General features: G+C 27.1%; 1 protein-coding gene across 2 annotated transcripts; it reads left to right on the plus strand.

The window, feature by feature from the left end:
• Positions 1–770: 770 nt before the first annotated feature.
• LOC132935770 (uncharacterized) lies at positions 771–23,799 on the plus strand. 2 transcript variants are annotated; one of them, XM_061002384.1, is made up of 5 exons: positions 771–841; positions 19,269–19,433; positions 21,690–21,803; positions 22,969–23,053; positions 23,128–23,799. In XM_061002384.1, the coding sequence occupies exons 2-5, from the start codon at positions 19,292–19,294 to the stop codon at positions 23,207–23,209; spliced, it is 423 nt and encodes a 140-aa protein (XP_060858367.1). In that variant the 5' UTR covers positions 771–841; positions 19,269–19,291; the 3' UTR covers positions 23,210–23,799. The 2 variants fall into 2 exon arrangements, with proteins under 2 accessions (XP_060858367.1, XP_060858366.1); XM_061002383.1 differs by lacking the exon at positions 771–841 and adding an exon at positions 1,688–1,897.

Below are 23,799 nucleotides of genomic sequence, written 5' to 3' on the forward strand. Positions count from 1 at the left end.
AAAATTACTGTGATCAATTATTGATAATTTAACACAAAATATTTAAAAAAAAAACATGTTTATGCATTCATGTAGAATTTAAACAAAACACATTTGTCACATAACCTTTCTAAAAAAAAAAATAAAAAGTATTTGCTTTTGAATTCCAAAATCAAATCTAAATAATACATTATTATAATATAATATATTATTTGATAGTATTTTAGTCGTATTAAATTGACAACTTCAAACTTTTATTTTAGCAATCATAAACCCTAAATAAATAAAAATAAGCATGTGATTAAACATAATTTTAGCAATAATATCATTACAAAAATTATTTTCTAACAAACTAAGTCATCTATAGATTAAAATACCTACCGCAATAATCCAATAAACATGAATACCTATAATAGAAATTAAAATAGCTGTACATACGATGACTAGAAAGCAGAACTTGGGTTGTTTATTCACCATGTACAGAACACGATAGTCGATCATATATACACGCAATATATGGTATTTTATTTTCACCGTAATTGGTATTCGATTTATCGTTTTGGAAAGTAGAAATATAAAGAACAAAAATTAACTATAACACTATAATATTTTCCCAATGGATACCTGTGGAATAAAATTAAAAAAAACGCATATAGCCGTATAGGTACAATGTACAAGCAAAATAATCATAAGGTCTTATGAGGGGTGAGATGGGTGTGTCAGTGGGTGTGAGGGAGAGACCACGATTTTACAAAGTCGCGTCCATGGCGCAGGGGCCAGTGGTGCATATAAAACGCTTCACATAGTGCCGCTAGTGTCCTATTCTGTATTTGGCCATCACTACAAACCGTCCCTTCTGAATGTAAGTACACTGCATACGTATGTTAGTATTTTATTATTTTTATTATATTTATAAAGTATATTTTTATTTTGTTCTATGTTATATATTTTCTCTTTGTTAATATTATGTACACTTTGATATTAATATTTAATGTGGAAAAATAACAGAAATTATTATTGCGCGCATAATATACCATACATTTTTTACCTAATAGAAATAGAGATTTAAATATTTTTAATCTATGTATTTTAAACTTATAATGAATAAGTATTGGTGAGAAAACTTTATATATATAATATATATTATTATTATATTATTATAATATATATAATATAATATAATATGACTACAGTTTGCGTTAAAATAGTGGCATGCTGTGATGAGTTAATTGTGTGGGTAGACTGTAGAATATCCAATATTTTTATCCATAAAAAACTGTACGAGGTAAATAATACTATAAATTAGCATTTCAACAAATTTATTATGATGATATAGTTTAGCCATAAGTTATATTATAATGGTAAGAATAATCTAAATGCAATCTTTAAAATTGTCATGTTAAAATATTTTTTTTAAGAATAGTTCTAAACATTATTAAAAATTAGTTTAAAAAAAATATTTAGTACTTACTAGTACTTATTAGTCGTATAAGTAATTAATTATATTTTTATCTCTTGGCTGCTTAAAAATCGTTATATAGATAATGTTTTTGTAAAATTTGCATTGTAAATACGAAGTAGAAGAAGGGGGATTATCCGGTATTTGGTTCTAAAATAGGAATTTTATGATTTTGCTCATCGACGAGAAAGTAACTAGTAAGTTAGTGCTGAGTAGTTTATCAGAGTGATAATTAATATGGAGTATGAAAATTCGACTGAAAGTAAACGAAAAGGAAACAAGCATCTATCGTATTATTACAATATTATGTTGTAATTAATATTATCGACTGTTAACCATTTTTATTATAAGTTCGAGGATATTAGATGGATTAATATTGCTTACAAATCACACCTATTTTTGTTTTTTCTTTTCAAAAATTAAAATTGTTTTTTATTTCATCACTGCTTATAATATTAGGTAAGTACAAGCTAAGACAAACAATTAATATTTTTTTGTTTTAACAACTCATTTGATAAAATTAATTTAATATAATTTTCATCTTTATATCATAATGTTTGACTTATTCTGAAATATTAGAAAAAGTCAACTATAAATATTCAATTCTGCAACTTGGAAATGAAATATGGTGAGATTAAAATACGTTTAAACAGTTACAAACTGTGTTAGGTATTAGTTGGTTATTGTTTGTATGAAAAAAGTAGACTTTGTATAATAAATCTTACATTGAAATAACAAATTTGAAAAATGTACATTTTAATTTAATTTAGATTAGAATTAAAAATAATAAGTTTATGTTTTATAGTATTAATGTATTTTATTTAAAATTATAAAAATATTCATTATATATTACTCGTTAGAATGCTTCAATGGTTATTAGAATGCTTCAATAAACTGTATAATATATTATTCATTTATATACAATAAAATAAGCTTATTTAATTAACAATTTAATAATATTGCCATTGTTTAAATTACCTAACAGTTATAATACAATTGTTGTCAATTTATGCGAATTTGGTTGATTGAGAAGAAAATAATTAAACAACAATAATAATAATAAAAACAAATGTCAGTTCCCTCATATAGTCATAGTAGATTGTTAATAATTTAGATACAATGTGGTAAATATGAATTTCCATTTTGTCAATAAATATAGATTAACATCGATAGCACAGGGATTGGTTAGGGATTGTTGAAGTGTTAGACTGTAAAACAGATTACAGATATGGACACGTACGTAGGGTTGTTATGATAGAGCTTATTAGAAGGCCTGTAAAGCCATTTTAATCGCTATAATTTTATTAGTATTGTAATAACTATATTCAATAAATGATAATGATAAAGCTATCTACAACACTGTACACTGTATAATATAAAGCATAAATGTTGTATTTTTATAAAAACATTATTGCATAATCCTACAACAATGTGGAATATTATGAAAAACAATTTTTTACATTCAAGTAGAAAAAAAAATCAAAGAAATTATGAATTTATTGTTAGTACTAATAATTATTTAATCACTGTAACAGATTATAATCATTGTTTTTAATGAGAGTAAATTTATTTGAACAATATACCTACCTACATTCTACAGTATTTTTTTTTATTATTTGGTAACATCAATTTTGTCTGATGTTAAATTTATTCAAACTCTTCATTAGTCGTATACAAAGACAACAATTGTTTTGAAATAATCGATAACATAGGTACCTTGTAAATATAAAATGTGAATGATTCGCGTATCTCAGCTTTAAATGATGAATTTTCGCTCAATCATATAGGTGTTTAGGTGATTATAAAGAATACATTTCTTAAAAGACGTGTCACATATATAAATTATTGTTTAGGTAATATATTATGATAAAAAGTGTAGCTATAATGTTAGTATTTAGTAAATTTTTCAACGAGCTAATAATATTAATTGACATAAAATAATATTCAACGCGGTAATATTAATTATTAACACCTATAGGTATATAGGTATTGTTTCTAAAACACAAAGTCCATGTATTAAAGAACATAAAGAAAGATTAAATTTAAACCCTTTACTTATTAGGATAGTCTAAAAGAAAATGTAACCGGAAACTTGTTTACCTTATTAATAACATGATAGCTTGCGATTTGAATCATTTATTATCAAATGCCGAGCTTCGAAGATATGTTATTAGCGAGAATAGAAATTATTTACAAGGGTCTATGCATCTTTTGAGTGGGGCCAAAATTATGCTATAGCTAGTAAGCTAGTTGTATTCATATTAAATACTTACTTTCATACACCTTACTCATCTTTCGTAAGAGTCATATTAATTTACTCAAACGCTCTCTGAGAGAATTAATAATCGTATTCAAATGCCTACATCTTTTTATTATCGAATGCAGACAATAGTTAACACTTAACTGAAAGTATTTGGTACCTATAGGCCGGTAGGTAGGTATATCATAATTTATTTTACAAAGTCAATTATTAAGGACGATTTCTACGGGACTGATTTTTTCAAGTTATTTTAGATCAATTATATAATAATTGTCTTCACGTAGATACCTAATCTAAAAAAAAAAAATTTTTTAACATCGAATGACAAATAACAAATTAACATAAAGTTTCTAAACACATAAATAATTAAACTCGCAATATAAACTAACAAAAAAAACAGTCAAAACTTTAAAAAAAAATCTAATAACGCTATACAAGTGACAATACCCAGTCATAAAAATACATGTCGTCGGCCTAAGTCGCAAAGGGCGTAACTCCATTTTTTTTTTCGGATTTCGGGATTATTGGTGATTAAAATTAAGAAAAAAAACAGCATCGTATGATAAAGTCGTAACTGAAATTGATAATTATAGAATACATCGTTTAATGATTTTAATATCTTAGAAAAAGTCGTATCTCCATATTATCATTGTAATAAATTATGGACGTACGACCTTTGCGAATTATTGAATTAGGCCGACAAAATGTTTAAAACGTTTTTTTTTCTCCTGAAAAATTTGTAATTTTGGACATACACCCGACAATGTGTTTCATTAGAATAAAAAAAGTATAGTGGTTTTTACTATATTTTACCTCAATAAAATAAAACGCGGAGTTATCCAATTAATAAGATTATTATATAACCTCACTTTTAAAAATAGGTAACTACCTACTTAACATAATTATACATACAAATGTAGTTGAATTATTGTAGATATTAATTTTCCAGGAGGTAAAATTTGTTTTTAGAATCTGCTTTTATACCTGACAAAATATGAAAAACGAAAATTAATACGAGTAATAAATTGGTGATCAATTTACGAAAAACTACAAATGTGTACCTATAGGCTATAACTGTCACCGTAAAAAATATAATAGAATCTAATTTGGAAGTAGGTACTTAATTTTCAAAAATTCATAAAGATTAATATAGGAACCAAAATTAAAATTTTAAATTCATAAAATAATTCCGTCTGCCTGTCTAATAATATAAATTTATAATATAATATACATTTAAAAATTAGCAGTATTACCTAGTACACTAGTACCTACCTACCATGTAAGCCCATTGATTACCTATAGTCTTCATAGGTTATACATTGTAAGGGTCCTTATTACTACCAATTAAGCACATAATTAGTATACTAAAATAGATACCAACAATATTATAATACATAATTACATTTTAAAAATCTACAAATTCTATACTGTAAGACGTTTAGGTTAAAATATAATTATCTTAACATTATGTAAATAAGATAATTAGGAAGGTATATATTATTATATAGTTGCATGTAATACAAATATCAATTTAATAAAAATAAAAAATAATACCTTAAATGTCATAAAATAGTATTTTAATAAAATAATTCTTTTAGTTTGAAGAACTTCAAATTTACAATTGAATAAAAAATGTATCGTTTTATATTTCAATTACCTCCCTTCTTTTAACTCGGACAAATTATTCTAGAATCTAGAGTATATTTATTAGGAAAATATTTAAAGATTTTTGAATAAAAAGTATATTGTGCATTGGAATTCAATTATACGCATTACTTATGTATGGAATTTGTTTTTTTTTTATTTATAAACTATAACTCTCAAACTAAGGTATATACCTAATACCTATAATTAAATGATACCAAGAGAAACTTTTATCATATTCAAATTTACTATAACTATCCAGGCGTAATTATATGATCGTATTAGTAGAAATGTTTATTAAAAAAAAATTAGTTTTCAATTTTTGTATGGTTGTTATATTTGAGGTTTTAATATCAATATTACACAATTTAATTTTGTTTGGTTACGGTTTTTATATTTCATAATTTCATTAATAAATTAAAACAAAATTGAGCGTAAATCCACAGTTATTGTTCATGAGAGCCTGATGTTTAAATTTAAAATTTTGATTAAATTCAATATTCACGCATTAAATACAAATTTGTATCAAACAATTTTAGTTTTTTTATTGTAATATTTAAAAAATGTTAATTTAAACATTATCTAAACATAATTTTATTTTTAATATTAAATAATAAGTACATAATCCTTTATTTATTATTTAACTCTACATTTATTGAGTTTTGTAAAAAAATATTCGTGTCATTTAGCATACGGTTTTTGTATTGTTATTTAACTTGGCAACACCTGACTTAGTATTTTTTGTTGATTTTATTTTATTATTTGTTTTTTAAAGGTCAATCATACCATGAAAACCAAATTTAACTTTGAACAAATGTCGGTGCAAACATTTAGTGATATATTACTTAAACAATATTTATTTAATTTATTTTGTCTGCAATAATTATTGTCTATAGGCTAAATTTTAATTCAACATTATCAACGTTACAAATTAAAATAATTTTGACATTGAATGAATCCAGCAACAGCTGGTATAATAACACGTTAATTTTCCAAAATATACTTTTAATTTGCATCACGATTAGAATTTTTGAAGAAAACATTGTCTAATAAATCATGTTATTTTTGAACGTACGATGATCTTTTTCTCTTTCATAATATTTTCGTATTCAGTAATAATCCTTACAAAAATATATATTTGGAATGAAAAATACAGTAAATCCAATTTACCGTAGGTAATTCAGTTTTCTACAATGACACAAGTAATAAAAAAAAAACTTTTTTTCGTGTTGCACATTAGTTTAAACTTTAGTGGTTTAGCGGAAACACGGATTGACAATATCCGATGATTAAAGTGAAATTCCTCATAACTAATTATTGGGTTTTATTAATGCAAGAACTAATCTACAGGTGAGAAGGAAAAATATTAGTTCAAAAATCCTACACGCCATTATACTCCGGCTCACGGGAGTCCGTCCGTCCGATATATATAGTATTACGCGCGTCGTCTGTTTTCTCCCACCATGATGGCATTTCCACTGTTCGGCAGCGTGCCGTTGCGCAACGACGGACGCGTTTTTAGTTTTCACGGTCCGACTCTCGGGGGCCGGAGTATAGTACCAGTTTGTCGTTTGTACATACAGGAATTTGTACACGTCAAAAATGTTTCTATTTTTATCAATGATTGTCATGTATATTTTAAACGAAAATGTTGGTTTACAGAAATAATAATTAATTTTCTATTATTATGGAATACATATTTTTAGGCCTGTGAGAAATGACGGTATTCAATAAAATAAGAATAACTATTGTGGCTATTGGCGCGGCGCCTCGGCTGCTACCAGGTACTTTTGGGGGATTTCCACTTAACCGCCCGCTGGACGGGAAAATGTCGCTTTCCAACGGTTGAACCGTCATCGAAAACCAAACTTACGGTGCGGGCGTGACGAAAAAAAAATAAATATTTTTACCTTAAGAATGTACCTGTATGATAGATGTATTTTACTATTTCTTTATTTTTTAGGATTTATAAGGATTTCTACTGTTATCATAATAACATCTGGGGGGGGGGGGGGGGCATGATACCTTTGCCCATATGCGCTAAAATGTTGCCCCTCAAAGTTATACAACTTTTCTGTCGTTCAAGTTCGATTACAATTCATTACAGTTTAATATTATTGTTAACAGCAATAATTTTCAGTTAGAAAAGTACCTATAAGTTCAAATAGAACTGTTAAAAATACCCCTGTTGAGGGTGTTGGTACTTGCAGGTTTCATAGAGTATTTGTTCGTTTATTAAATTATTTTTAGTGGCTTGGCTTGGCGCGTTGGCTGCTTTCAGTTGCGCGACGCGACTGAGAGTAGGTAACGCCCGCTGTTCCTTTGCATACTATAGTTCCCGGATGGGTGACCACCCGGGTTCATAGTGGTAAGAACCTTACCGCGCATACACGTGATTGCTTACCTACCTTACCAACCACAGCATAGTCGCCGGGCTTAAGTTAAATAAAAATAAAAAAAATTTAAACTATTCTAATTCATGAAACAAAATATTACGAGTTTCCAGATTTCGTCATTGTCTTAGTACAATTCGTTTAAATTTAGGAAATGTTACTAGGAAAAACCGATTCCGCTACACAGCAGTTTTAATACACATTATAACATGTGATGATTCCTCCAGTTTAAAGCTTTAAATTTAAGTAACTCGAGGTGGAGCTACTGTTTTGATTTTGCATACCTACCAAAACAATTTTCAAATAAACGAACTACCTAGGAAAGTTCGGGGAAAATAAAACCTCCCAAACAAAAATTATATATTGTAATTTCATCAATCATTATTAAACTGACATATTAATATACCTTATTGATAATATAATATGAGTACAGTTTTATTATTTTATGGCTATTTTTTTTTTTTAATCGACGCAAAAGAAACTGAGCGATTATTCACTGAAAATTATAAATCAGAGAATATTCACATTGTAAATTAATATACTATTCCCTTCCAATTTTCACATTAGAAGAAATAATATTTTTAATTCTTAAAACTAAACACTATTCATAATTTAAAATAAATAGTTTATTTTAATTTGACTGGTATATTATTATCAGTATTTTGATTTTGGTTATAGTATGGTTTATAAAAACTTTTCGAATCAATCCATTCATCGCTCCACTCAGAATCTAGAATTGAACATGTAGGTTGTAGGTACATCTACTTAGCTATATTAATATTTTATAATATTATTATTCAATTTTGATTTTAGTAATTAGATAATCGGTACTCGACTTTTAGATTTTGAGCGGAGCGATGAATGAACTGATTTTACAATAATGTGTAATTTTTTTTATATAGGTACATCAATTAGTGTATGTGTGTGTGTGTTTTTTTTTTGTTTGTTTACATAGTAAAATACTTTGATTTTCAACTTCAATATCATTTATGGTCGATTTTGGGAGGTAAAAATTAAAAATTCATAGAACTTTTCATGGTTTAATATTCAAATTATTTTGACTCTTTTTGAGCTTTTTATGGACATTTTGTGTAAGTTTTTTTTCAACAGTTGTCGATAAAATAATTTAATATGAGGATAACTATAAGTAATTAGTAATATAAAAAAAAATTGAGTGTAAATCCACAATAATTTTTGTTAGTGTTTGAGGTTGAATATTGAAGAATTTTGTTAAAACCATGACAACGTGCAAATTATTGTTTACTTAATTAAAAATTCATACCCAAGGTTTGAAAATTAAATAGAAGGCTCCTCATCAGTTATTATTACAGAAATTAAAAATAAACATTTTTTATTTTGTATTAAAATAAATTATTTACTCATATAAATTATACATTCATTGAATCAGTCATCTTGCGAAGCCATTTCTGATTTGTACATAAATAATATATATTTTATTTTTTATTAAAACCGATGTGAAATTTATATTATTTTTCAATTGTTGAGATGAAATTATATTTTGGCCTCTAAACCGTTACATTGTTGTCATTTGAGAGTTTGTTGTAGCATAAACATGACATCCTTGTAATTATGACGACACCTTACACCTAATTACGGTAGGCCTTTTGTAAACAGTATATTTTAATAGAAAACAGGTCACAACCTAATAGATATAAGAAATCGAATTAGGTATTTGGTTCATTGTAACAGTTTCACGATATAATTTGTTGATGCATTCGTATCTTTAACGAGATCGCTAATAATTATAACTTATAATAAATCTATTATATTTGAGAACTAACATTTTTTTTCAAGTTCTAGGATCTGATCAACCACGTAAACTATGGCATTGCAGTTACTATACGTTTTTTAGTTTTACATAATCTGACCAATTACCCCCAATACATTTTGTTTCAGGTGTAGCAAGAATGCAAGATATAATTTTATCCACCCCTCCCCCTAAAATCTACATTTAATAACCTTTTGTTAGTCAATTTTGTTGCATTTTTTTTTTTATTTTTTTTTTTTATTTGAGATAAACAATCCGTACCTTAGGGGCACAATAAGCTTATATGGTAAGAGCTAATTATAACAGGGTACACTTGAGGTGAGAAGTCATCCACTAATGACACTCACTATTTTGTTGCATTAATACAAAAATTGAATCAAATAAATAAAATACGTCGATTGTATAAAATAAATTCAATCATGTATAAGTTAGGCATCTCTAAAATATATAATCAGTACCGGAGCAAGCGTCGGGGCGAGCGGGGCACGTGCCCCGGGCCCCGCGATTTTGGGGTCTCGTTATTTAGTGCTCCCACCTGAACGAAACCAAAAATCAAGTTCAGATTTGATCATGAGTCTTTGTACCTATTACTCGACAAAAACTAACAACATATTACCCAAAATACCCAAGTACAGTAAATTTAAGTTGATTGCTACCAGATTAAATTCGTTGGATGCGTTGAAAATATTATGTTTGTTAAAACTAAAGTGCTCATTTATCGGCTATTTAAAGTCATTATCGGCTTATCGCATTTGGTGTAGCCATTAGTACCTATGTATAATATGTAGGTATATATTAGTACTTATAATAGTCACCAACTGTCTATGAAAGATATAAATAAATTGAAAAAACGTAAAATATTCGATAAACAGTGATACGGCTAGGTTTCCTTTTATTTTAATTTCCAAATATCTAACTTTTAAGGCTATTGAAAGATATTTGAAAATTTGAAGTTTTTTTCAAAAATGTATAGAAATACTATTTATTTAATAATATTTATGTAGTATATTTAAGTATTTTAGCATATTTTTAATAAAATAAATGCATATTTTTCATCATTTTTTATTTCATATAAATCATAGCCCTAATCATAATACAGAACAACTAAAATATGAAGATATAATAAATGATTTTGCATCCAAAAAAGCTAGAAAAATTAAAGAATTATAACTGACAATATTTTACTTTAACAATGTATTATGTATTTAAAATATTATAAATTGTTGTACACACTCATTTTAGATTCTGAGCGGAGCGAGGAAACTATATTGGTTTTACAATGGTGTTTATTTATTTTTTATATCCTGTATACAAAATATCTACCAGAAGGAGTACTTCGATTTCAACATATTATAGTACCTTATCTTCTAGCAAATTGAATCAAGATGGTACTCTAAAAAGGTCATTTTTCGATTTTCTCAATAGCTATTTAATGCCACATGAAAAATCACCGACAAATTACGAAAAACCGTAAAAAATTGGGTTTTAATTTCAAACGCTTTGTTCATCACCATGGAAATGAATACAAAATAATAATACCTATTATAATATAAGTTCAACTTACAGGATATAATAAATAATAACAATATCTAGACTGGTAAACCGTCTCCGCTCAGAATCGTTTTTCTTATACAATGATATTATGTCATTGAATTCAAGTTTAATACAATCCTTTATACATTGACCCACTTGTAACCTACTGTACAGCAGAACGACATTGACTTACCCACTTTTTTTTAAATTTCCTTTATAAATTAATATTATTACTCACCTATTATGCAATTATACATTTAATTATAGTATTTATAGTATTTAATTATAGTATTATTTTTTTAAGTACCTAGCTAATTATTAATAATATTTGTATTCTGATATTTTATAATGGTGATAAAGATGATAAGTTTATTTTCTATGAAAATAATAAGATAATACATTTATCATTGATAGTTTTGATTTTATTTACATACCTACTTAATGTACAAAAATCGTTTGATTTAAAATCGATGGACAAAATTTCTTTTTGAATTAAATCTATAATTAATTTAGAATGGGGATGTAATGTATAAGATAGGAATGAGGGCCCCATATTTTTTACTTGCCCTGGGCCCCGCAAAACCTTGCACCGGCACTGTATATAATATACTATAATACAATGTTTTATTAGTTGAATTGAATTGTTAGTATTTAAATTAATAAATTCCTACCTGGCCACCTATATATTAATATTACTTACGTTAATTTTGTTAGTGAAACGTGTATTTATTGATAATAATTTGGTGAACCTTGTATATTTTTTATAAAATAAATTTCCATTAGAAAACTTACTTGAGTCTTTGAAAATCAGAAAACAACCCATCGTCCTCGTTTGCTATAAAAATACCGGAAAATCATACTACGATTTAAGTATAAAATATAAATAGACATGAGTTATATATCATATAACGCAGTTGAATCTGCAGACTTTAACATAATCAAATGGTCGAAACATTAACATATGATCTTAACCAGCTATAACATCATAATATGATCATCAAATGCGACATGCATAAATGTGATAGGTATAATATAAATTATATTGATTACACGCTATAGTAAAAATGTGAGATTTCGATTTCTCAAAGTAGAGTATGGTTTTTAGACACGTGTCGCATCGTGTGTAAAATATTGGCTTTGAAACCTACAAGGTGGGTTGTATACTTGTAAATGTAAATCCAATTATTCAAACGCAAAGATGATTACATAACCCTAATTTATGCTGATCACGAATTATTTTTCAGCTATATAATCAAAGTAGTTGGTATAAATATATACATATATATATCATTGTATCCTTTTGAACAAAGTCGAAACCTGAATTATAACAGGTACATAATAAATAATAATGTAATATGCACATAATGGTTTAATATAAATATTATATGCAAAATATGTTATATTATGTATATAGATACTTAGCATTCGAACTGGCACCGTAGTCTTTGAATATAGAACTTATCACACATTTCGAAACTGATCAATCGTAGGCCGTACCGTATGCTGGGTCGTCTTTAGAGTGGTCCTAGGGTGCCAGGGTGGGTTGCCTAACCATACCCCATCCGTACATTTTTATCAATATATTATGACCGGAAATTTTGTCATTTTTACGATTCATAATTTTATTTTTTAACTTGGCATCTAGGACAACATCTATATGATAATAACTATTGTAAATAAAATAAAAACTATGCTACCTTTAGGCTTTAGTTAACAATATTTGTTTTCTTTCTCAGACCCACGCGCAACATAGACAAAACGCTTTCACCTAAAATCGTTTTTTTTTTTTTTATAATCTTAGAGTATGTAACAAAAATTATAGAAGAAAATATTTTTGAAGGTTTGACTTATCGGTTTTATATTTTATTATTATTTGACTTTGAATTCGAGTTTCAAAATAAAAAAAAAAAATTGTAAGTTTGAATTATGTTTAAATTGTTTTGAGACAATTTTTAGACAAATCTATATATTATATCATCAAAAATAATATTACTATCGATTATTTAAGTAATGGGTGATTTTTACTCTAAGACAACTCAAAAACATAAAAAAAAATGATTCTGCGTAAATGCGTTTTGTCTATGTTGCGCACGAGAAAGAGACAACCAACAGTGAGCTGCATTCTCTAGTGAAAAAAAATATTCAGAGCTTTTATTTACTGCAAATAGTTATCATTCTTTACTATTGAAAAATAGCCATAATAGTTTATAGCCATATAGTTTTCAAAATTACATTTCAATTATGTGTTGTTTAATATTCTTTATAGCGTATTTCGATTTCGCAATAATATATTTTTAATATTTATAAAATAAAAATTTACAAATTATTTTTAAAAAAATATGAACAATTTTTTGATTAGGCATTTAACAAAGAAATATTCATTACCTTTTACACCATGAAATTTTTTTAAACTGATGAGTAAAGATAAAAAATCAGCAGTTTTATCTATTTAAAAAAAATTATTGGGCCATTTCTCCTTCAACTCCTTAGTTACCCCACCATTTTTATCTTCGAGATTGCCCTCAGCGTATAATATTTTGTTAAAACTACCGGCTTAATAAGCTAGTATACCTAATAATTAAAATAAATGATGTTTTATTAGGTCTTGCAGCATCCTCTGTTCTTAGCCAAAGTTATGCCTCATTAAAAAATTTTTTTAAGCTTATTAGGTACCTATACAATATTATTTATACAACTATTTGGAAGGCCAAACCCTCTACCCTAATTCTACAGCTAGTTTTACCAATAGGAATAATATTATTAATTAATTGATAGTCATCAAGTACCTATATGAAGTGATTTTACGTATACCGTATACCAACGAATACCATATTCATGAAATCCCCTCAAATTAAAATCAATATTTAATGCAATTATTCGACGGTGACAACTATACCTATCTTTACAGTATGTTAAATTATAATAGATTGGTTCTGTGATAAAATTAAATATCGTAAATATTTAAATACCTATAAGAACGTATTCTTAAAACTAAAAGCATTTAAATATTTAACCAATACTTGAAAATACTATTAATACATATTCACGAAACTTACGCAGGCAAATTAAAACACAATCAGAATTTCATATAAATAATAAACGAAATGTTATTATTTCTAATATTTCTATATAGTACCTAGGCAATAAATAAGTTGTATTACAAAATCCATATAGAAACTATACATACTTGTCACAGTGATTTTAATAAGTGTTGCCACTTTGACAGCTATCTAGTGCTTGCCTAATCATATAAAAATACACAATAGTAAATACTGCAAAAGTAAATACGATTTGCCATAACAATTTTAAGCTTTTAAAAATAAATAAAAAAAAACTGTGACAACTATTGGACATTCACACCACTATAATTTTTATTTGATAATATCTTCTGATTACCTGTCAAGATAATTGACAGGAGCACGGGGTCGTCATTATTAACTCATCAGTATTTATCGATATCATTATTACCTATGTGGATATTCTGTACAAACCACTGTCGAATCGACATTAACTTATTTACTGATCAAAATATACCACCCATAGCTATAATTGCCATCGGTTTACTATAAACTTTTCTAGAACTTACTGCATTTACAAAATATATAATATTTATGATGATTTCAATTTTATAATAAGACACGTACTTACATTGTAAAATACACCTACCTATAATGAGTTTTTCTTTTTAAAAATAAATAATTATATTTATTACAAACCAATTTATTTAATGAAAACTAATTAAACTTCAAACATCAAAGTGATTACTTAAGTTATAAACAAGAAAGACTATAATATATGTATAATGTGTAGGTATATAGTTGCGTACTAATTTAAGTTTTTAAAGATATTAAAGCACGTTTAATAACAAAATAATACTTTTATTACATTTTCTAAAACTGATGACTAATACTGTATAGTGTATACTATTATAAGGTACCTTGTTTACCTTTTAGGTCATTACTTATTTTAGAATAATATAATTTTACTATACTATACTATACTATACTATACTATACTATACTTTATCCCTAAGTAGTAAGTACCCCTTACCGTGTCCTTACATGTGGCTATTAGCTATACAGTGGTCGAAATGGCTCAAGATAAGTGGAGAGATGCCTTACACTTCAGATTTCCTGATATCATTATAACATTCTTTGCACCTTGTATAATATTTTTTTTTGAATTTTTTTTTACATAGTTCACATTTTGTTTATGCGTTTATACGATATATTTTTATCATAAATAATCTTCAAAATTAAACAAATAACCAAAAATATGATATGTAATTTAACAAAATCTATTAATATTCAAGTAAAACATTTTGTCTACTTAATTTAGCAAACACTTTTTCTTAATTAAGTAATATAAGTATATATAAAAAAAAAACTTAAGGAGTAACTTTTTATCATAAGCGTTCATTGAAAATAAACAAATATATATATTTATACAACGCATTATTAAATGTAAAACAATGAATATTTTTATACATAGGTTTAATACAATTTTCAATACATTTTCAAATTAAATAGATAGCAAGGTGTTGATTATACTTATATAGTATACAGTTTAAGTATAATACATGTGATATTACATTAATTGCTCCCAAAGACTCTTGTATTCTGTGTTATATCTAATTTCTTGCTTTGAAATGCACATACTAATCTTATCAGCACATACTAAACTGCCTATACTTAACACCACGATAAGGCCGGACCTCAATGTTATAAGACAATATTATTTTCACCGAAAAAATAAAAAACTTTCTTATATATAAATATAAAAATGATAGTAAGTATTTAATTTTACAACATAAGTCTTAGGAGGGATGCGTTATTCTAGAAAAAATAAGTAGAGGGATGAAAAATGTAAGTACATAAAAGTATAGGGATGCCATCCCCTGTACCCCCCCCCCCCACTTCGACCACTGTAGCTAAATTATATTATTTTAAATTGTGATAAATAGAGTTAGGATGTTGGTGACATAAAAAACACACAAAAATGCCCTAAAAAAATGCAAAAAAGCCCGAAAAAAAAGTGCAAAATTGCACTAAAAACTTCAAAAAATGACCTTAAAAATTATCTAAAATACTTATTTATAAATAATAATTTTTATTAGAGATATGGGTATAATAATGGGTGTAATAGTAATTAAAAATATGAATTATAAATATATTAACACACACTTTACAAAATAACACTTCACCATCACTAGAAAAAATATCGTTCCCGTATTCATTAACATAACTGTGTAAGCGGCTACTTACAGACGATTTTGCTTTCGGCATGTTTAAAATCGTTAAAATATAAAATTTGAAAAATATCGGTTAAATGGTGACGATGAATGCCGAAACACTACTGACAATAGTTCCTTTTACTGCAATTATAAGCACGTCAATCAATAGGTCTAATGTCTATGTCAATTTAATCTTGTTTATCGGATTTATTCCATACAATTTATAAATATAATATTTGATAAGCGTGTATGATCGGCGTATGTCTGAAAGAGCACTTGTTTCATCAATATATAACACTCAAAGAGTAAATCTTATCGGAACGCAATAAATGTAATCACAACAAAAACCCCACGATAATAATATTAAAATTATTTTTTACTAATAGTCCAAATCCAAAATTAGATTTTAAATAAATTAAATTTGTTTCCAAACTTGGGTGTAACATTTGCCCTAAAATCTATAATTTGTGAAAAATGCCCCACATTGTATAAAAAGTACAAAAAATGCCCTAAAAGATGAAAAAATGACTTAAAAATGTTGAAAAATTACGTTAAAAAACAAAAAAAATGCAAAATAAAATTAGAATATTCTGCATCAAGGGAGCATGAAAACAAATTTTTAGCTAGGATAGCACTGTACAGAATAAAAGGAAAAAAAATGCAAAAGTCATCAACATCCTAACTCTAGTGATAAACATTCGTTTCCACATGTCCACACATTTAAATACCTAATTAATATAATATTACATCTAGGTACCTACTTAATATCCATATACTAAATAAAGTTAGATAATATCATATAATAACAATCATAATAACATCATATCTATTCATCTTATGTTTATCCTTCGGATAGTTACATTTGTTTACTTATTTATTTACTTCATTGTAACCTGCACTTATAAATCACAAGTCATAACGTTCCAAGATATGGTTAGATTTTTACTAACAATATTATCATTTTTATCAACTATCGTGAATTCAATTTGAATATATGCCATATTATTATGTTATAACTCAAGGACCACCAACCATTATATGGCGATAATATTTTGAGGAATATTGGTCGATATTGTATTAAAAATTAATATTATTCATGTACCATGTGCGTAATCTTAAACACACTTTTACTCATTATATTGTTTAAAGTAAATTATTTATTAGCGATGAAAACCGTACAATTTTCCGATAGATAAATAATAAAAAAAGAATAATATTAGTAGATAGGTATGCCTACAATTTATTATTATGTAGCATGCAATAATATACATGATATACCTACATAAATACATAGTAGTGGTTGATCAGCAGATACTTTTAATGTAGTTCATTTGTTTTAAAGTTGGGTTTATAACTTATATATAAGGTAGGGTGGTAGGGACGTACATATATTAATCATTATATTATACTAAGCATCGTATGTTCAACTGACTATGAATATTTTTACAATAATTTATCTTAAATTATCATTAATTCCTATGTAGAGATTTATCATTCACTTTTAAAAAAAAATATTTATTATACATTTATACCGTACAGAATGTAAGTTGTATCCATTAATAACTTTGTTCTAATTTCCGTGTTTTTAAATAACAGGTTAAACGCCATATGTACCATTCTTGGTACATGGTTGGTTACCGATTCGAGCTAACCCAAAAAGTAGTGAATATGCCTTATTTGCTTCGGACCTATAACTTTATGAAAACGAAATTTTTATTTTAGTTTATTATGAGATTATAAAATGTGATTTTGTATCGGAATTGATGATTTTCAATCGTGTACCAAATATGGTACACGTAGCCCCCTGGGAATGTCAGATCTAAATATAATTCGATAATTAATTATAATTTCGTTGAATAGTAATTGTAAATAATACTATTTTTGACCACTCGTTGAGTGCGGTTTCATTACTGATAATGATTTTGTATTATTAATTGTAAAATATGGTTGTTGGGAAAAAGTATATTTTTATAGTCTTGTAAACAAATAATATTGCATCGTTATCTTTCGCTCGATGGTTATTAGTTGTCATATACGCACGTTTATAATATTATTAGAAATAAATACATTATTTGAAATTATTATTATTTTTTTTACCTAAAAAATTGAATTTATAATATATCAATGGGCTAGTCGAAAATTTGTTTGTCTGGTGGGCTACGAAATATTTTCCTGTGTTAAAACCGTATTTATGTGTACCATTTTTCGTACACTTGTTGGTTTAGGCAAAGACTCCCGTGTATCTATAATGGTACACAAAAACTTATTCCTAAACCAACAAATGTACGAAAAATGGTACACGTAGCGCTTTTGGCAATGCACCGAAAAATGACGTGGCGCTTAACCTTTCTTCTGGTACTTACTCTGTTATTTTCATAAATTTACCGCATGAATCTTTTTAAGTATTTTACCATCTGTGAGAAAAACGTAAGACTATTAAAAGGAATGAGGACGTGCGCACTTAATTATTGAATCAATAGCTCCTCAATACTTAGCTCTGGATTAAAAATATACCGTATGTGGTACACAATTGTAAATATAACATAATATATACCTGTTGATAATGTACGTTAATAATTTTAATCGAGTTTGAAATTACTTGGATTAATAACATTGTTTTGTTTTCTTTGTAAATATATTTTTAAGTGTTTTCGTCTTGAAATATTTGTATCAACACATATTATACTCTAAAAGGGCGTGTAGCCTGTCACGGCTTGCATGTGAGACTACATTGCGAATTTTATATTCATGGAGTTCGAATTTGTCACGTGTTGCTCAATTGTGTATGTACCTATAGATTAAATGAGTTGTTCTAAAATGTTCATTAATTATTATATTAAAAAAAAAAACCCTATTTTATTCGATGTTTATTTAATTATTTGAAATAATTCAGGAATCATTAATTATTTATATGTACCTATATTATATGTGCTTAAATGTTATCTAAAAATAATACTATATGTGTTATTATTTTCCAGAAAAATCAAGTGACGTTGATAACATGACGATGAGCGTAACGATAACGGTACTATGCATTCTTGGTTCAACATTTTTGTTAATAATGCCGGATAACACGACAGCATCAGATAAGTTCTTTCAAACCGGCGGCCGCTTTGGTAAAAGACACGATGACCATATACCAGGTACAAACAGTTGATTCATATAATATACATGTGATATACAGTAGTAATTGGTAGTAGATAAGTGTAAGTATGAGGTAGGTTCATAAGTACCTACCCTTATGGCGAATGTTAAAGTATAGACATAAGTTCATTGTGATGACTTTAATAGTTAGTATTTTTAATGGGTGTTCAATCGAAAATGATTAAAATTAGGGAATATAGATATTGTACTCATTGAAAACTCTATCAAAATATTTTTTACTGTTGGGTACTTATTGAATATCTATCCTTTTATAATCGATTTGATACAATATATTCGATATCGTATTACCTATTTAGGATTTTAAATTATTCAGACAATTATAAATAACATTATTTTATAATTTAAATATTATTCGTTAAGAATATATCTAGCAAAATAAAAAAATAGCTCAAAATGATAAACAATAACCATTTGTTGACTGCAGAATGCACAGGAATTAATATGACTTTACTATTGGAATTGGCTAAACTATATCTGATCTGATCTTTAATTCGAAACATGATCTGATTTGGAAACGGAGATTCTCCATTTCCGGTCAAGGATATTGAAAGTGGGCTGGCATGGAAACAGATTACACTTCTATTATATTGATGAGGGTTGGCTTGGATATTTTGAGGCTTAAAGAAAGAGGAGGAGAGGTGTTCGTGAGCAAATACACTGTATTTTTCCTTGTCATCTATATAATTTTAGAATTGTCCGGTCGGAGAAGTACAGGGTAGAGGTCTAGGTTCCACATGGTTAAATAATTTCTTGGTGGCTTTCCAGAGATAGCCATTTGTTGGATTTAAATTGGATATATAGTTGTAATAAGATTTGTTTTTAAAGTTTTGTAGTTTTCTTTTTAGTTTAATGGCAAGATAGTTCAAAATACGTTTGTCATTGTGGCTGGGTTTTCATTTTTAGAATACATTTAACAATAAAAAAAAATCCAAAAATTACTTAAAAATTTTACAGTTTAAAAAGTTATGTAGGCGATGAAAAAATGTTCTAAAAACTTGAAAAGCGCTCTAAAACACCAAAGTATTCCTTCAAAAGTTGCAAATAATAAAAAAATCAAATCAAATCAGTAGTATATCTAAAGGCTAATATACATATGTTGTAACACAGTGTTTTAGTTTTGGCTAATTGGGCAAACGTAGGTTTCTACCATGCCCGGTCGGGGGATGGCGGTCTCTCTTTCTAGACACCGTGACTGTCCGAAGAGAAGTGCCGCCCGAGGCCTGGCCAGAGAGAGGAGCTGCCCGTGGTCGATATTCGAACCGGCGACGGTACGTGTCGGAACCGCCCCTGTAGTCCACTCGGCCACTCCGTCCCCCGTCACCCCCAAAGATTACATTTATATATTAGGTAGTAGATATTTGTTAATTATTAACAAATTCATATTAGCACAATAATACCGCCTTTTTTTTTTTTTTTTCATTTATTACTAAGCCCGGCAACTATAGCCATTAGCTGTTTGTTCTGTTTTTTTGATTGTTTGTAGGGGAAGATACTGTAGGTTGGTAAACACGTGTGTTTTTAGTTTGGCCGAATTTTCAAGTGGGCGCCCGTAGGTATTTGCCATGTGCCATGCCCGGGAGGGGGATGGCGGCCTCTCTCTCCAGACACCGTGACTGTCCGAAGATAAGTGCCACCCGAGGCCGAGATTCGAACCGACGCACTAGTCAGCTCGGCCACTCCGTCCCCCAATATTTATTAGTTTATTATCACTGGCTCAAGTTTTCCAATTTGTAATAACGTATAATTAGATAAAATAAAAATACGAATATAAATACGACTCCTGTCGATATTTATATTAAAATAGAAGTTAAAATAGTAGAATTAAGCTATTACCTTCCTCCAGGTGTTCGGAGTAATAAGAAGTCCAGTTGTCGCTCGTTGAAATCGGTTTCTTTGGTACTTGAGAGGTTGTTACTTTGGTGGTTGGTGCTCATGCACTGGTTTAAGGGACGATACGGATATGCCGACCAGAGAGAGGTAGGCGGTTTTATCAAACGTTTTTGTATTTCCCCGAACTAGATTTCTCTTCGGCGGCAGATCGTCGGTGACAATAGTTTTATTGGGGATGACCGATTTCTACGAACGACAGTCTGGCCGTTATTTATTATTCTGTAAGATTTTAGTTTATTTAATATAATGATGTGTGAGCATATCATTACAAATTAGATAAACAATAATTGTGTTTATTAAATAACTTGCAGCAGGTTAATTAAATTAATTTGTGATATTTTAAGATATTCGTTATGCTGCCATGGTAAAAACACGATCGGTGGACAATGTACCACCTAGGATAGAAAGAGGTTTTTACATATCAAGGTACGGTAAACGAAGTACTAACTCAATTACAGGTAAAATATTTGTATACATTTTTACGCATTTATTAATTTATTTAAACAATAAATAACTATTCATGTATATATAATAATTTTTACTGATGTTTGGTATGTACGTAATACTGTGTAATACTATTTGATTAAATTTTAATCCAAATAGTATCATTATATAATTTTAAACAAAAGCAAATAAAACAAAATTTAAAAAAAAAAATTGTAAAGATTAACTTAAAAAAACAATCGTCGTTTTACATGAAAATATTTATATATAACTTAATTTAGATTAAAAAAATATTGAATAATTACATTTTTAAGATAATACCTATACTATTAAAAAATAAATATATATTTATTATTTTATTGTGATATCATATTTTGCATCAGTAAAAATGCTTTGATCTTCAATTTGTCTGGTAGAAAATTGGACCTAATTAGTAAAAGTAAAAATGCACTGTAATTTTTAAAATATTCTGTAAAGATGGTATGTTACATAAATTGATTTTAAAAAACCTGCATGTTTAAAATTCAATTTTGTTCTTTCGTTGTAATTCAAAAGTAAATAGATAACTAACTATACCTTGAAATTTTCACCGGATATTTGAAATAATATTTTATTCTTTATAAGCATGTTATCATTTAATTTTTTTTAAAATCTATTGTACAAAGATTTGAAATGTTTAACTTTTTAAATTTTTTTTGATTGGTATTGATATTGTAATTTTTAAATCAAAAAACTTGAAAATTCAATATAAAGCCCCGTACAACGAGATCTTAAAAAAAATAAATTTTCAAACTTATTTTAAGTGTCTTTAGTTCAAAAATTTCGAAGGCTTTCATAAAAATCAAAAAATGTTGTAGTTAAATACCTATTCCTTATTTTTTTATATTTAATACTTGAGTCTTATAAATTTAATACAAATGTTAAAATTGTACTATCCATTTTAAATTAAAAACTATAATGTTCTCAGAAATGTTTAATAGTTTATAAAACAATTCTTTTGAATTTAACACTTTATCGTTAAAAACTAAAATACTCAAGTTTTTTTTGTTAGAGAAACTAATGTAAAAGTGTTTTGGTAAATATCTTGAATAACTATCTTAAAAACACTTGCATTTACATTACAAGAAAAAAAGTCTAAAATGTTTAAAACTAAAGTTTGGTTTATATAATTGTTTACAGATCCTTACTATTTTACACTTTGTTTGCCGTCCTATGGTATATATTGTGATTTCACAGGATTACCTAATTTACTTCGTTGCAAAAGGTAAATATAAATAATTTATTTTGGTAAAATGTGTTTCATAAATATAGATAAGTAAATTTGTTTTATTAAAACAGGATCCAACCTGGAGCATGCTCGAATCTAAATTATGTCAACGAAAAAACTCAGATGAAGCCCGACAATGACATAATCATTTAAATTGTTAGTAATATTTCTCAATAGCCTAGTTTAAATATACATTTAATAAATTATCTAAATACTATTATATGACTAGAATTTTAAGCGATTGTAATAAAATTTTGTGAATTAATAACATTTCATTTTACTAGAATATTTTATGTTGTATTCATTTTTTTAGCGAGTCCTATTGATTTTATAAGTATTATAACTTATAAAGAAAAAACGTATCTCCTATAGTATAATTAAAAATATTGATAATTTTGAATTATAATGTATTCAAACATTTAGTAGACATTGACGATTTGCAGTTTAATTTAGAAATGTGGAGTACTAGAGTGGAAAATTCTAATTATTTCTTTCTAATAATACATCAATTTTCATAAAAAGTAATTGTTGAAGTAAAGGTATTCCAAAATAGTTTTTATTTTGTAAATATGTTCCAAATAATTAAAATGTAATTTTTTTGAACTCAAACAATATCAATAATAAATATGGTCTTAGGATCAGAATACGCTGGCAATTTATCTTAAATATACAATACCTAATATGTAATCTGTAATTTTTATTTATTATTAAAAGTAATTAAAATACCTAAATTATTTAAATAA

The sequence above is a fragment of the Metopolophium dirhodum genome, chromosome 1 (assembly GCF_019925205.1).
Source record: "Metopolophium dirhodum isolate CAU chromosome 1, ASM1992520v1, whole genome shotgun sequence".
Lineage (NCBI taxonomy): Eukaryota > Metazoa > Arthropoda > Insecta > Hemiptera > Aphididae > Metopolophium > Metopolophium dirhodum.